The sequence below is a fragment of the Lineus longissimus genome, chromosome 6 (genome assembly GCF_910592395.1).
Source record: "Lineus longissimus chromosome 6, tnLinLong1.2, whole genome shotgun sequence".
Lineage (NCBI taxonomy): Eukaryota > Metazoa > Nemertea > Pilidiophora > Heteronemertea > Lineidae > Lineus > Lineus longissimus.
In genome coordinates, this window is record NC_088313.1 from 678,669 (window position 1) to 694,965 (window position 16,297).

Consider the following 16,297-nt stretch of genomic DNA (forward strand, 5'->3'; position numbering starts at 1 on the left):
CTGTGGTGAAATAAAGACGAATGGAACTTATTCATTGTCAGATCTACATTTTCAGAAATATTGAATAAACAGTATAGTTGTACAATAGTAAAACACTGTCAAATTTATATATAGTCTGTATTTACAAATTTAAAATCATAAATTAAGTTTCAATTTTCGAACTGATGATGAATAAGTCCAGCTGCATGACACTAGAATAAGAAGCACAGATGTCCTGTCAATCCCCGAGTAGAATGCCACCTCATGTTGCATGGTACAATGCCTGATTACAGCATATTCCCAAATCTATGCACGTGATGCTACAAACCGTCAAATCCTTGCAAAAAAATTATGAATTCATTTATTAAATGTGTGAAAAAATGCCGGCTGAAATGTTGCGGTTTGCACTACCATCGACCCATTCACCAAATCTTCACAGCAAGGTATCAAAGCTGCATTCAGCTGTTTGAAATACAATCACAACATCCAGAGCCTCACATACCTTAACTTCCCTTGCCTTGTATCATGAATGAACGTTAATTGAATGTAGATTTCATAGATGACTTGGCAGATTTGAGTGCTTTTCTTGAGGGTATATATGTGAGCACGTCACATATTATTAAGTGTACATTGACACACTTATTGCCTGTGCATCGGTAGTGAAACAAGAACTATAGCAGGATGGTTCCATGTTCAAAAACACCATCTCATGCTCGAAGACTATGCTGCTATTCAAAAAAATTGGTGTCAAAAAGGTTGAACAGGTAGAGCTTAGATTGTAATGGTCTGCAGTGACGTCAACTGAGATGTTAACTTCATGTCTTCTCTTTCCAGGGAGCACTTTCTAACAAAATGGTCGGAAATTAACGCCAGATTCCATCGTCTTCAGGATTTCTACTCAACCGCTTATACAAGACTTCTGTTGCTTACTTTTTCTTATTTGGTGGATGGACATTATTGGTGGGAGCAGATGGGCATCCTCATGACGAATGTCAGATATGCACTTCTCTCTTTTCCAGGGTGCCATTGCTAACAAAATGGTCGGACGCTAACACAAGATTCCGTAGTTTTCAAAATTTTGACACTAACACAAGATTTCGTGGTCCTCGCAATTTGGACACTAACATGAGACTTCGTATCACTCAAATTTGGATGTCGACACTAAACTCTGTATTCTTCTGAATTTGGATGCTGTCTCAAGACTCCGTAGTCCTAAGAATTTGGACGCCAGCACACAACTCTGTTGTCGTCAGAATTAAGACCCGGAGAAGTATTCTGTAGTCACTTTCAATAGACTGATGTTGTTGCCTGGAAAAGATGGCCATTACAGCAAGTGTCGGACATTTGTACTTTAAGATAGTCTTTGTAATTAGCATGTCCAAACAATCCAAGTGAATTAGGCTGTGTTTTTATCCAAAAAGCAGTGAATGGTGTGTTCGCAGCATTGGGGCGACAGCAATGATACTGTATAGAAAATCATCAGCCTCGGGCAATCTTTCACCACTTTCTGGACCAATCTCAACTTAAGGATTAGGCAATGAACAAAATTATGTATAAATGCTTGGAAAACTAGTCACTATATAGGCTATCAATATTTGATGTGGAACATATTGGTGTTAAGTTATCAAGTTTTGGCCGGCCCATTTTGGTATTGATATTTCAACGGTTGGCCTTGAGATTTAAATAGTTGTAGCTATTGGAAAAACTGTACTATGGTTACCAACTGGGTTGCAATGGAAAACTGGCTGAAATTAGAAGCTCAGCTCAAGCTTGGGTTACATGCTAGGGTTGCCTTGTGGGCAGAACATGTCCAAATTCAAAATATGATTTCACTGTGTTTTTGAGTAGAGTGTAGTAGCAACCAGGTGGTCAGGAAAAGTGCATGGAATGGAAAACTAACGTAAAAATGTGTTTGTCAAATTTAGCCTATATTTGTGACTTGTTCATTTTGGAGAACATTATTCAATGTGATTTCAATAGGCTTGGTCAGTCAAAATGTTCTCTGGACAGATGTACTTAGTTTAACTGTGTAAGATAGGATAAAAGTGGGATAGTTTATAGAACACATTGAGACAAGAAATTTGTATTTAAAAAAATTGGTTGTAAAGGTAAACTTATATCTGTCGATAGCCAAGTGATTTGGTCAGAAGTTCCATTTCACTGTAAGTTTGGAGTATGTTGTGTCAGTGGACATACAACACAGGTGATTCTGTCAAGTTTATGGTGGCCTGGAGCAGACATCTGATGAAGTCAAATTATACAGGGTGTTATTTAGCTACTTTTCAGTTTGGGTATTTAATCAAAAAATATCAAAAGCAAAGAAGAATTTACCTTGTTGGACATACATGTACTTTCACGGGAAGTTGTTCACAAGATGTCCTTAAAATCTAGTCTTTTGATGAAAATTACCCAAACGATAAAAGCGACTTAAATATTTTAACACCCTGCTGTTTGCTGAAAATTTGATTTGAAATACAATAAACATGCATAAATACATTGAAATGTATGCAAATGTATGCAAATGTATGCAAATGTATGCAAATGTATGCAAATGTATGCAAATGTATGCAAATGTATTCAAGTCATTCATGTCATCAAGTTCGTTAGCACCACTTAGTATTTCATTGCGTTGACTATTATTCTCATTGTGCTTCATCATTACGTTGATCAAATACTATTAATTATTATTTCAGTATTTCAGTTTTTCACCAGACTTCACTATAGTTATGTTAACTATGATTGTTCAGGCTGAAAATATCACTAAACAATTGTATGCCAAGATGCTTATCCTATTTTTTCGTTAGCTGAAGTGAGATTTGAGGGTGATAATCTGGTAAGAACAAAATCTGTTAGATACTTTTTTTCTTTTGTTGTTAAACATCCAATTTCTTTGTCTTAATTTTCAGCCACAAATTAGTTTTGTTTCTTAGAGCGTGGCATGTTTTGCCTCTGTTAAGATCGTTAAGGCATGTATATTTCATTTACAAACATAATGTATAAATTTGCTTTGTAAATTGCTGAACTTCAATTCATCTCAAAATGGGAAGAGGAACCTGTACATTGACATGAAATTGTGTGCAAATGCACAGGTATTCTACTGAACAAGGATGAATTGATATGTAAGATATTTAGAGACAGTTTCATTTAGTGTATTCCCATTTATTGCACTTCACCCTGGTTTAGTGTTGCCAAAGATATATGACAATCTTGTAGGTTGTGATCAGTGAAGTACAGGGTGTCTGGGAAAAAATTCAGAATAGACTGAATTTTGGTTGGTTATGAAAATATACATTGACAATACATGTACTTATTTTGAAATTAGAATCTAACATTGCGCATGGTGAATACCACAGTATTTTACATCAAGATATTTTTTGAGTTTTTCTTGAGACATCCTGTACTATTGTTTTCTTTCTCGAGCTGAGAAGCCAATACAGTGAATTAACTAATTCTGTTTTAATTTTCTAGTCGAAATGAAACAAACTAACTTTGTATTTAATTTCCTTGTTCTTTATTGTATTCTGTTTCCATTCGAATGTATAATTCCTATCCAAAAAATATTTCCTTTGCAAATTGAAATTTGAGACTCTGTGATCTGGTGATGTCCGTTGTTGAGAAATACTGATATTTCTGCATTTTTTCAGATCTTTGATTAAAAGTCTTATAGTTTATACCTTAGCAGTATTTTCTTATTGTTTTTGGTTGAAATCACCACTTTACGTGTTTCTAGTGATCACGTGTAAAAAAATTGTTTCAAAAATATTTTGGAATTTTTTAGGTAAATTTACTAAAAACCTGAATATCCAAAAAACCAGTAATGTATTTTCTCTTCAATCTGGTTCACCTTATGTCGGACAATCTTTTTATGCATTTGGAGTACAAGTCTGGTTTGTCCATCCATACGGAATTTATCCCAAGTTAACCTAGTCCGAAATGTTGAGTTTGAATAGTGAGCTTTGTATATTTGGCTTAATTTGCCATCACTGGACTGAAATCTTGAAAAAATAGTCTGGAAATGCTTTTAAAAAGATTCTTGATAGATATGTGGCTTGTCATCTCTCAAAGATTGTGTTTTGGTCCATAATCTTCATTTCTAGCTTCTCCAATCATTGCAGTTTTGGTAGGATTTTCCCTGGAGAAGTGTGTCACATGACATCACAGCCATTTCTAATTGGGCCCAATCATATGACATACATTCTTCTGTGGAATTAGATTGGGTTTTCATATGCCCTGTTAAAGTGAGTTTTGCACAAGCATTACAATACCCTTCCACTTGCCATGCCCCAATCCGTACCAAAGCAATAATTGATGCATCGAGTCATTACTATGGAAGTCCAATGTGCAAATTTCTGAATCGATCCCTAATCTAGCTGTTCAAGCAAACTGACTATCTTGCGGTGATATGCTAAAATGCTGATCGTGCAGACTTCACTTTGAGCAATACCAAAATACCAAGTAACTTGGTAGATCATGGGAAGGGGAGGAAACTGCTTCCAAAACTGGTTTGATAAGAAAGTTTTTCTCTTGACCAGGCTTAAAAAATTGCATACCAATTTGAAAAGATTGTCAAAATTTGTTGTCCAATATCTCCCTGGAAATCAGTCCAATATCTGCCTCATATTTAATGCCTTCAGTTGATTTGCAGTTTTTGATTGGATTCCACATGAAGATTTTTTGCGACAGGAGTCATCTAGGTTAAACTTCCCCATGATCTATCTCACTTGAGTATGGGAGCATATTGTTAACCCTTTTAGAACTAGTTAGAGAAACGAATGTGAAATGCTGGGGCCCATGTGTTACATGTGATAAGATCATAATACTGCATTTATCCTGTAGAGGTGACGGCTTAGCGTTGTAGATGTCAGGGACTAAAATATGTCGTGTCCCAAGAGAATTGCATTTGAAGATTTTTGAAATGGCTTATGATAAGTTCTAAGAGTGAAGATCCCTTGTCAAGTTTTCAGGTTCTTAATGTTAGTTCTATTCATCAGTTAGATTAGACGGGAAAAGATTTGGTGTGGATCGAGTCTGAGAGTACCCCAGCTGCATGGTCGTACCCAAGGGTGAAATTGCTTCCCAAGTCTGTTACATCAGACTCGACTGACAATTCACATCACAACATTTGTTCATCCCTTTCTATATTTTAGTACAGAATCACCTATCCTCGATATAAATACCATGTTTATCTCACTTGACCAACTTTACTTTCCTGTTTAAGTACCAGCCTGTGATGCTTATTATCAAATTGTGAATGTAAAACGATGACCTTCTGTTAATGATAACAGTAGACTGTATTTGAATGCGGAGACGAAATGAACAGACTCTTGAAGCTTTAGTTTCTAGTAAAAAAACTTTTCCTCCATTATCCGGTATCTTTTCATCTAAAAAATATCAGCAATGGGAATTTTTGTACTATTTTTTCAAAATCATGTAATGGATAAATCTTATCTTTGCAACCAGTGTGGTGTAAATGTTGCTTTTGATCAATTTTTACGTAAATTGTTGTATTTTTCTTCTCAAGTATATGTCATTTTCCCTGGAGAACCTTGTATTTAATATGCATGTGATATTCATATATAAATCTTTGAAAACGAATACATTTTTGTACTCATTCAAATGATTTCATGGACTGATACTAAGTAAAATTTTCAAAACATGAACTTTTTGAAACTTTATGGATTACTACTATTCGAATAACAAACGAATGTAGTCTAATGCTAATTTCACGACCTGATTGAAAATCTGTGTCAATTTGAACTGGTCAATTTATGCATGAAAATCCTGGTAATTTTTCTAATTCGTGAATGTATCCATTTCCTATCATGATTGTATTTTCCCAACTTGAGGCTGAGGCTGTTTTTGTCACAAAAGTGCCTTTAAGCACACTGCATTCATGTTTTGCCTTTGAACACACTGCATGCATGTTTTGCCTTTGAACACACTGCATGTAGTTTTGCTACTTGAAAGTCGGAGATCCAGTTTGTGTTATTTTCAATTTAACACAGTGAACAAGCGTACAATGCTATACATGCTGGGAGAAGAGTCCGTTGAGCCCATTCTTTTGCTATGCTGGGTTTCTCAGTACCATTCGCGCATATTTTTGTCATAGCTATACACAGACAACATTAAATATGTCCATGCTAGATAACAAAGAGTGTGGTAGTGGACTGTTCTTTCTTTCTTTATAGCATTGTATGTTTGTGACATGCTTGTCCCCAGTGTTTATTGTAAGCAAAAGTTCATTGTTACTGAGCTTGTGACAGAAGCCTCACTTCTTAAAGTCTTACACTGTATGTCCTAAAAAATGTGACTTGAATTTCTTTTGGAAGAAAATATTCCGCTCTGTTGTGGATTTGTGTCTGAGCAACAGCTTGAAGATCAAGGTTCAGATAAACGACACACCCTAATCGATGGAGAGGGGCTCCTACCTTCACATTCATACAAAATCTTTTTCAAAAACGTTTTTGGGACATCCTTGTGCTGTTTATCAAGTTGTTAGGTTGTAACCTCCTATTTCATGTCATATTATCATGGATATATACTGGTATAAAGCAAAGAATATATTTTAATAAATAGTGCTAACGAGATATCCTAGTTAGTGTTGGTCTTCTTATATGTCTTCAGTCCAGAAATAAGATGAAGAGGAGCATATCAAGATTATGGATGGCATGAAGGCTGTGAACTGTCTTCTCTGTGGTCACGTCGAGGTGTCTCACCCTCAGGTAGCCAGGTTGTAACCTAATGTCACAATGATAGTCAGGCTACAACACAATATCGGGAAGGTGGGAGACAGTTGCCATTAAACACAAGAATCTTTCATCAAACACACAAGACTCAATCTGAATATCAAAGACATACATTGATTATAACTGTCTTCTCTGTAGCAGGGTCGAGCTGTTGTCTCAGATCTACATTGCACGATTCTAGGATGAGACGGAGAATTCAACGACCATGTTCTTATATTGAGTGTTGACTGGTTCAAGATATCAGATCCTACTTGCTGACTTTGAGCTGGTAATCTGTGGGTCAGTCTCCGGTGATGTAATGATGAAGCAAAATACAATTTGTAGTGTCTCCTCCAGGGTTGTGACTGTCTTCGGAGAGTGTGTGACTTACAGACATAAGTTGGTCAATTAGACACATAAAACTCTCCGATGTTCATGATCAAGACCCCAGCAGCGTTGCCCCCCCCCCCCCCCCGCTTGATGAGATGCAAACGTACTTAATTTATGACGCAATTCAGTATTAGTGTCTCATTGACAGAAGTCATTTCTGAAGGACACGCCGGTACGTCCTCCAAGCTGATAATATATCCGTACGACACTCATCTTCTCTGGTGCTGCCATCTGAGCTAAGAAAATGGAACTAGGCAATGACGAAAAATTAAAAATATCGCCCGTTTTTAGGGCGGGGGACGATTTACAGCTGGAACCCCTGAACCAGCTCCCTCAGATCCGTCATTCATTGAGTCAAAGCAAATATGAACCTGGTTTAATCTGTGGTTTATCTTATTAGTACACTACCCAGTGAGACTATTATATACTGTTCAAATTCTCAAGGCATTACATCCATGGTTTAACCCACTTACGTAGCAGGTGCGTTGCAGGTCAACTGTCTATGCTGCCACCTCTAATAGTGAGGACAAAGGACAATAATAGTAGTCCCGGCAGCGAGGTTTTTTTTACAGGTAGGTTCGTACCATTGTGTACATTTAATTTATTATTAAAATAATTAAGTTGATGAAAAAAAAGCAATAAAAACAAAAAAAAGCAATAAAAACAAAAAGTGCATAATTTTTTGGGTCCTTTCGAGATTCGAACTCGCACCAATTGTCAATGTGCAACGCTGATCTTGTTTACTGACTAACAACACGTGCGTTTCTTACTTGATGACGTCAGGCGAAGTTACTGAGCTCTGATTGGCGTTCAATGTACACAATCACAGGGAAACAAATTCACATACGAGATGGAGACTGGTCTTTAGGGCACAACAATTAAGCTTCTGAGACGCTCCCTATAATATCGATGTATCTTATTTCATTTTCAGGGTCATGGAACAACTCTTCCCTCCGTGAAAAGACTTACACGGAGACAGAAATAACTCTGGGCCAAGTCTCAGTAGAACCATACCTTAACCCGACGTCACCAACCAGGGAAGGACACTTTTTCCAGTGGTCATTCCATTCTGCTACAGACTCGTCCATACGGCTCCTACCAAACTAATTCTTACAGTGACCATTCTCCCATGTTGCTTACGCTACACAAAAATAAAAAAAAATCGAGGGTCAACCATTGAACTTTTGAGATATGTTGAATTTTGCACAACTCAGCGAAAAACGCACCAACTAACTGGCACTGGACGGCATTTCAACACGGGCCCGACGCACATCCCAAGTTCAGTGTACAAATACGTCGGCAACAACAGTAAAATGCGTAGTTTTCTTGTTAGCCGCCTATTGAGTAGCGCTCGAGGTTTCAGAAACTCCATAAAAGATGTCTTTGCCAAAACGACTGCTAAAAATCAACACTGGCATACCGTGAGGACCAAGATATCAATGATTTTTTAGGAACTACGGTTACGGGTTGGCCGCGCATGAATACAAAAAAACTCCCTAATGAGACCGAAGTGCGAAACGACTTCGATTTGGAGCGAAACGACTGGGGGCGAAAACCTCAGGGAGCGAAACAACTGAAGTCTTGTCAAAACGAGGCTGGTGACATCACCGGTTGAATTTTATAGTTTTGTTATTTTTACAGCGACAAAAACTCCACGTTGGAAGTTTTCTGAAGAGATAAACAACCTTTAGTCGTGTTGAATCGATAAGTATAGGTGTGTAGGGTATCTAGGATTATTCAATATGTGCATCAGTTTGATCTCTTTGGCGACAGATGGCGAAATATCTTGTCCGTCTGGTGCACTGCTGCATGACATGGTGCCTGTCACTGTGGCCGGTCACAGTGAGTGAGTTGATAGGCCTAGATATCAACTCGCTGTGCTGCTGTGGTTTCATCTCCCCTGGCCTGGCCAAGCATAAACTTGCGGAGCGAAAAAAAAGGGAAACGCAGGGAGGCCATGCATGAACTAGTCTAGAACTAGATAGAATGATTGCAATAACAATGCCACCCAATGGGTTGTGCGTTTTTTGATGATTTTCACTTACACTGTATATTTGCTTGAAATAATTGTATATTACCATTGACCCCTAGAGGGTATTTTAGTGTAATAAATCAATTTGAATTTGAATTTGAATCTACCCGAGATTTGACTTTTGACCTTTGTCTTTTGACTTGAGACAACAGATTTCTAATCCACAGTGATCATGAGCATTGGCGATTGCCATTAGGATGAGATGAGTACGACATGAGTCAATGATAATGACTGTGACCTGTCACATTCACAGTGTTTGACTGTGAGTGACAGTGACCACCACGAGCCAGGGCCAGGCCCTGGTCGGGTCAAATACTTCAAGACTTGACAGTGAAAGTCGGTGCTCGACCTACAAATCTGTCTGTGCCCAATGAATTCATTCAATTTACATGTGTCGATGTTTTCTGTAATTAGTCTGAAAGCATCAGTCAATATTCTAAGAATCCAAGAAAATCCAGACAGGAAGTTGTATGATTATGAATATGAATCACCTGAATGAAGTATTGACTTATATGTACAGTCATAGTCATTGGCCTAACATCTTATGTCTTCGACTTCTCTTGACTAATGACTCAACCCCACAGAAGTGGTAGTTATTCAAACGATGTTGAAACCTGACAGGCTGGCAGTTCTTCAGGACAATGATGTCATGCCAGCCTTAAATACTATAAAACTTTGGGCATTTCTGGCATAATGTGACTGACATAACACTGGCTAGGTTGATCTGATTATAGTACTAGTAGCACCTATTCTGGTTGGCTGGAGTGGAAGTGGAACTTGCTGCCAGGGTTTTTAGTTTGAGAATTATTCTGTTGTCCTCAATCCGTTGAATTTGATAATGGTGCTTCCAAATGTCAGGTTTGTATCGTTTTAGAGTGTTGTGCTGAATATTTTGTTTATTCGGGAATGGGTCTACTCGCCAAAACCTGCTGGATGGGTGAATGGGACACTGTCCTCTCACTCTCTGATGTTTTTTCTGACTACTCTATTCAGGATGTTGCCAGCTAGCTCTGTGGTCATTGCCTCAAGCCAGCAGTTTAGCAGTCAGTAGGAAATTGCCTAGCTCATAAAGGTCAAATACTGTTGTGCCAACCTGTTATCCAAATTATATAATTTGATTTTGATATCAATATGAGGTATCTTTCTCCTTCCAGACGTTCCACCAGAATGGTCAAGCTCTTCTGCTTAACCATACTTTACAAGAGGTATGATGGTAAGGTACAGAAATTTGCCTCCGGTTCCGAACTGGCTTCGTTTGGATATTTCCAAAGAAACAGGTAAGAGCTACTGGGGAAAGAACTGATGTAAATTCACTACTTTCCTTTTGTGTTTTGTTAGATCCTTGTTTCCTTCTGCTGTGAATTTGTTTGGTTTAGTTTTTTTTTCTTTTTCTCTAAAAAGAGAGATCTCTCTCTCTCTCAAGCAAGAGTGTTTGGAATTCCACTCAGTGTTGGCCTATGAAAAGCCCTGTAATGTGAGCTCCAGGCTGTCGGAGCTTGACAAGCATGACGGGGGTCTCTTGATTGGTCAATACCTCATCAGAAGTTTAGGAATTAAGCTGTGGATTATGCGTCTTAACAAACATTATGATATTAAAAAAGTACTTGTTAATTTCATGATAAACAATTTGATCATTGTTTTTCAGTGTACAAGAGTTCATGGACTTCACCAGTAAAATAATTGCAGAGAGAACTCAAACATGCTCAAGGGAAACAGTCAAAGAACAAGGTATTAAAGTCACTTTCAAACTTCGGATTCAAAACTCAATTCACAATACTTGATGACTTCATTCATTTATACTTGGGTTCAGAACTCAGTTTAGATTATGTAGCATATTTACTTGTTTTTATGCTGAAGATGGTTGACAGAACGGTTAATTTAGAATCAGTTCGAACATAGTCACCTGGCAACAAGAGACTAGAGTAAGAATTAGGTTAAATCATGATTATTTGTATACCTTGTTAATCGTAAATTACTTAAAATACCATCTGTTTCTCTTGCAGAATATCTGTGCCACGTGTATGTAAGAAGTGATAATCTGTGTGGTGTGCTCATATCGGACCACGATTACCCGACTCGTGTGGGGTTCACTCTCATCAACAAGGTCAGATTAAGTACTATTCATGACCAATCTGTGACTAATATCAGTGTGCTTAAAGATAGGGTGACCTGGTTACAGTAATACATTAGTGTCCCATGAAGATTCCACTGTTTATAGGTTTGCCAGACCTATTGTAACATTTCTAAATATCAGCCTTCATCACAACACTAAGCACTTGTTCATTCTTACAGGCGTTAGATGAATTTGCCAATAAATTCCCCTCAGAAACATGGACCAGTTTAACCGACAGGTAAGTGTGATTCTAGATAGAAATTACACCGATTGGCAATTTTGATAAGGCTGGTCTGTACTTGTATTGTATTGTATTGGTCTTGCTGTTCGTCTCTGAAAGGACAAACAAATGTCCTGCAAAAGGTTCATCCGTCTCAACCATTTAGAGGTGTGTATGAAGCATGTGTTGAGGCTTTTGCCTTATTACGTAAAGGGAATTGCTCCCTCCTGGTTAGGCGTGAGTTTTATAGTCATAAGACATCGAAAATAGCAACACTGACAGTTCTTAAGGAACACTGAATCCAATATCAGATATTCATACTTGTTGTTATTTCAGGAGTTCACAATTTCCTTACTGTTTAGAAGTGCTTCAGAAATACCAGGACCCCAAAAAAGCTGACCCAATGATGCGGCTTCAGGAAGACTTGGATGAAACAAAAATAATTCTTGTAAGTCAACCCTTGGAACGAAGCGTTATCAAAGTGATCTTGATCATATCAGTTGTCGTCATCTCCATGTGATCCAGAACTAAACAGTTCTTCACCTAACACAAGATGACATAGGAGTACATCTATTGATAATAACGCAATAGTTGTGGGTATTCGGCTTTGAAACAGATTACTTTCATCTTACTCATACTGGTTGAAATTTTGAATGGATATTTATGCCTAACAAGAAATTCTCTCTTGAAGAGAGCACAACTGACAAAAAAGTCAATGCTCTGGCACTGGATGAGTTAATTTTCCATTCTGCATGATTGATATGAGCGTTATTTGTTTACTCTTCCAGCACAACACTATAGAAGCTGTGTTAGAACGTGGAGAAAAGTTAGATGACTTGGTGGAAAAATCAGAAGGACTAAGTTTGCAGTCGAAAACGTTTTATAAAACTGTAAGTATTGAGTTGTTCATTATTTTCTCTTTTCAGTTCCGGCAAACCCCTTTATTTTTGTGAGCCCCATATTTTTGCGAGAGGAGGTGCAGTTGCAAACGTCAGGGGTGCTAAAATGTTTAACTTTGAATGGAAACTTTTGCATGGCGGTAGTATTTTAGTGAATTATGTGTCCAAAATGACTTACCTGTCAATGTCTTTTTTTCAGGCCAAGAAAACAAATTCCTGTTGTGTGATCCTGTAGTATATTGTCGTCACGCCCACCGGAGTATAGAAGACACACCTAGGTCTTCCCCATGATAATCTGACACTGCTTCTTGTGAGTTTTGTACCAAGATATTGTGATTGAACAATGTTATAGCAATGTTGCTGCCAGATGCCTCACGGCTTGCTGCTTCTCTGACCCAAGTGAGAGCCAGCGCTGCTGCCCTTTATTCAAAAGAAAAAGAGAATGGTGAAGTTTGATCTTGTGTCATGTTCAATTTGGCATCAGTACCCTCAGTTGGAGATATCAGAAGTATCATTGTAATGATTTTAGAGATATAGGCATATCCCAAATTATGAACTAAGAAGTTTCCAGCCCCTATCTTTTTGACATTCTTGGCCGCGGTTTGGACTGTGATGATGCACTGCACATCATTGCACTCTAGAGAGAGGTAACGAAATTGGCGATAATAATTTCGAAGTTGTGGTGAGGATGAGAGACATCTGGTGGTAAGATTGGATGTTATTGTAGATTGTCTGCATCCAGTGGTGCTATTTATAAAATAGATGATGGTCCTCACCAGCTTGAAGACTTAGCTAATGTCATGTCTACATTCAAAGGAAGTAACCATCTTAATATCACCACATGTCCTAATACTTGTGTAAATTACAGTCAAAAGTGTGATTGCATATTGTTTTAGGGACCGCTTTCCAAAACTTTGACGAAATCCAGATTGAAATAATATGTTGAAAAAAAAGAGAGCAATTATAAGTTGAAGGAAGATGGAGATATGGAGAACTGTATGTGCTTGGACGTATGTTCTAATTGAGCATGTTGACTGGTGGCAGAACATCAAATAAATTATTGTAAAAATATTTTTGGCTGTGGTCTAAGTTGGTGCATGTGGATGAGAAAAATAGGTTATTTTTACCAGCCCTTACATGTATGTTTTAAGTTGTGATGGTACCGGTACATGCCATAAATTGTATGGAACAATACTTTAGTAGTGATAAATTTATATTGATATAAAATATCTTGCCTGTTAATGTTATTTTCAATTCAAGGTGTTGTACTGGTCATAGATATTTCAGTTGAATATGTTGTCAATGTTATTTTTTGGTTGTCTGCGCTCTTCGAGGACCATGTACAGGGGAACCGAAATGTATAAAATTGTACTGGGTGTCAAAAAATGCATGTGGATGTGTGGAAAGAAAGGCTTGTCAATTTTGTTTAAAATCACTGAAGCCCCACCCACCTGTACCATTGCTGAGGGCAGTCTCTTTAGGTTGATGATAATGATTGATGCTGAAAACACGGATCGAAAAGTCGTATTTATATTTTGTGAATTCGTTATAGTATTGTCTTATTTTGAAAACATATGTTTGGTAAATATCATACTGGCATGGTGATCGGGTCTACTTACATACTCTTTTACATTGATATTAGTAATCAGTATAAAGGCCACACTTATACATGCAGCACATTAATGAGACCAGGGTGCCTTCTTTAAAACAGCTGTTAAATGTCTGCCTTTATGCATCTGGACTCACAAGGCTCAGAGATCGCAGAGTCCCTTTAACACGCTCCAATGAGCTCATTAACGAGACTTTGCAACCTCTGCCTGTTTAGAAAGATGGGAATAGGACTTGTTAGGGTAAGATGCCCAAGGTTTGCCATTTGGTTAAATGGAATTGCATGCGCAAATTAGGAGTAAAATTGTACGTTTTATTATTTTATGTTGGTGTATACTGTGTTTGTGTGTTCAAGTGAGCTGAGGAGCTTTGAAGTGCAGGGTTTCTGAGCCAGGCTTTTCCCCTACACACAGTATGTTTTGAATGCATAAGCAGATGAGTTTGAGAGATGGAGCTGAGGTCATTTTACAGTCCTCTTTTGAGTTGATGAATACATTTGACTGTTGCAGTCTTACACTCATCCGAATAATGATATGGACAGTCAGTATACATTGATTGGGGAGTTGTTGGATTTCAGCCTTGGCAATGAAGTCTGTTGTTCATGCTGTAAAACTTAACCATGTATTTCAATCATAAATATAATGGTCTATTAAAAGTCTGAGCAAAATATGTTGTTAATTTTTTCCATTAGTTTGGAGCTCTGATGAGCTTCATTGTTATAGAAACGAGTTACTCAGACATGGACATAGTTGCAGTATATATGCAAAAAGTGTCTCTGCTTTTTGGTCAATGTTGCATCTCTTGTATATATGTTGTGTTGTTAATAGTCAGGATAGAGATGCACCTTGGATATTCAGAATGAACATTTCAATGTCAGAATCAGAGAGTAGTTTTCCACCAATGGCAATATGTACAAATATGTGTTATATATTCATGCTTTTGTCTGCGATATAATAGTTTGCTAGTCAAACAAAATGGATTGGCAGTGACTGTAATATCTCACGGCCCAGAAGTCAGGCGAGGGCCTTTGACCGGTTTGTTCAAACAGCATTTGTGGAAACGGAGTCTACTTTGGGCAAATCAGATCACATGGTATTTGTGAAAAATAGTCGTTATCAACTTCTCAATGTTTGTCCATTACAAAGACCATATAACTGAACTGAGTCTTTAAGATTGGTACTAGGTGTGAAATAGTCTTGCTACTTCTCAAGTTCAAACATGTTATAAAAAAACATTTTGTTCGCAAGAGAAGTGAGATCATTATTTAACTTAAAAGTAGGAAGATTGTTTTTTCACACTCTGTATAAATAGTTTTCTTGTTTTATCACAAGTCTGGCCTTATTTTGTGTACCTGGTGAACACTAGAATTTCTTTATCTCTCAGAAACCTGACTGCTGATTCTGCATCCTCTTCTCAATGGAAAGGAGTATATTTTTCTTAGAATTCCTTCAGCTTCTGAACAAAGCTGTATGTTGTTGACCATGTTAGTTTGTTAATTTAGGAAATACCAAATATCTTTTCAAAGGAAGGGTTCCCACAAGAAAATACAAGGAGCATGAAATGACTGGTGTAGCCCTTTAAGTCCAAAAATGACTCATGTAGTCCTTTAAGAATTCTTGAGGCTTCAGTTTTCACAATAAGAGTAAGAGGTCATTATTGCTGTAAGGTAGCTGTAGAGAAAAGCAAAAGGTAGTAGCATGGTTTTGATACAATGACAATAGAGCTAGTTTCAATGTAATACTGGGTGTTACAAAATTACTTGACACTTTTCAAGTCTAATAGTTTTGAATGTTTAAGTGATGAAAATATATTGTTATGTATTACAGTACTAGATGTATTACCATTATTGTCAGTTACGTCTTAGGATAATATGTTGGTCCCTTAGTTATCATAAGGGTGATATTTGAAGTTAAAAGAATATATCACAAGTGTACAAAGTGTCAAGTGTTTTGTAACACCCAGTACTTTTCTTGTGTCCACCATATGTTGTGTAGACATTGGCAAAATTTGTGGATGGCAGCATCACAAGAAAATATATTGTGTCTGTATTATAGATCTCTATGTTGTCGTTTGTATTGGACATGGGTGTCAACTGGCCTAAATGAGACTTGAGATGATCGTGTGCCAGTCATTGTTGTACAGAACTACAGCCTTGTGTATGTATGTGTAAATAAACTGTGGTTAGATCAAACATGGCGTTCGTTATTTTTTGCCCCTCCCCTGACCCCCTCTGTATGTAAGGACCCAAGGAAAAGCAGGATCCTTTGTCATTGCCATCTGTTGATGCCAGATGGTAGTACTTAGCCGGGAAACTTCAAATTTGGTGTGCAT

The 16,297-nt window shown here is 37.5% G+C and overlaps 2 protein-coding genes across 14 annotated transcripts in view; both read left to right on the top strand.

The window, feature by feature from the left end:
• The window catches only part of LOC135489072 (myoferlin-like), a 102,077-nt gene extending 95,511 nt beyond the window's left edge, over positions 1-6,566 (top strand). For 8 of the 12 annotated variants that reach the window (XM_064774219.1, XM_064774213.1, XM_064774212.1 and 5 more), the window contains one exon: positions 814-6,566. Coding sequence is in view for 2 of the 12 variants with exons in the window: in XM_064774220.1 (XP_064630290.1) it covers positions 814-846 (33 nt within the window). In the remaining 10 variants the exon portion in view is untranslated. The remainder of the gene's footprint in view (positions 1-813) is intronic. The other 4 variants (XM_064774218.1, XM_064774217.1, XM_064774216.1 and 1 more) reach the window with 1 other exon arrangement.
• A 2,115-nt stretch (positions 6,567-8,681) lies between these two features.
• On the top strand, positions 8,682-16,157 carry LOC135489231 (synaptobrevin homolog YKT6-like). Of its 2 annotated transcripts, none has more exons than XM_064774490.1 (8): positions 8,682-8,808; positions 10,281-10,403; positions 10,772-10,854; positions 11,130-11,230; positions 11,419-11,477; positions 11,796-11,907; positions 12,248-12,349; positions 12,558-16,157. In XM_064774490.1, exons 2-8 carry the CDS (start codon positions 10,294-10,296, stop codon positions 12,591-12,593), a joined length of 603 nt encoding a protein of 200 aa, XP_064630560.1. In that variant the 5' UTR covers positions 8,682-8,808; positions 10,281-10,293; the 3' UTR covers positions 12,594-16,157. The 2 variants fall into 2 exon arrangements, with proteins under 2 accessions (XP_064630560.1, XP_064630559.1); XM_064774489.1 differs by lacking the exon at positions 8,682-8,808 and adding an exon at positions 9,768-9,984.
• Positions 16,158-16,297: the final 140 nt, after the last annotated feature.

Coding starts and splice junctions, on each gene's coding strand:
- LOC135489231 (XM_064774489.1), top strand. CDS start 9,965: ATGGTGCTTCCAAATGTCAG. Junction 11,908..12,247: donor ATGAAACAAAAATAATTCTT/GTAAGTCAACCC, acceptor TTACTCTTCCAG/CACAACACTATAGAAGCTGT. Junction 12,350..12,557: donor CGAAAACGTTTTATAAAACT/GTAAGTATTGAG, acceptor TCTTTTTTTCAG/GCCAAGAAAACAAATTCCTG.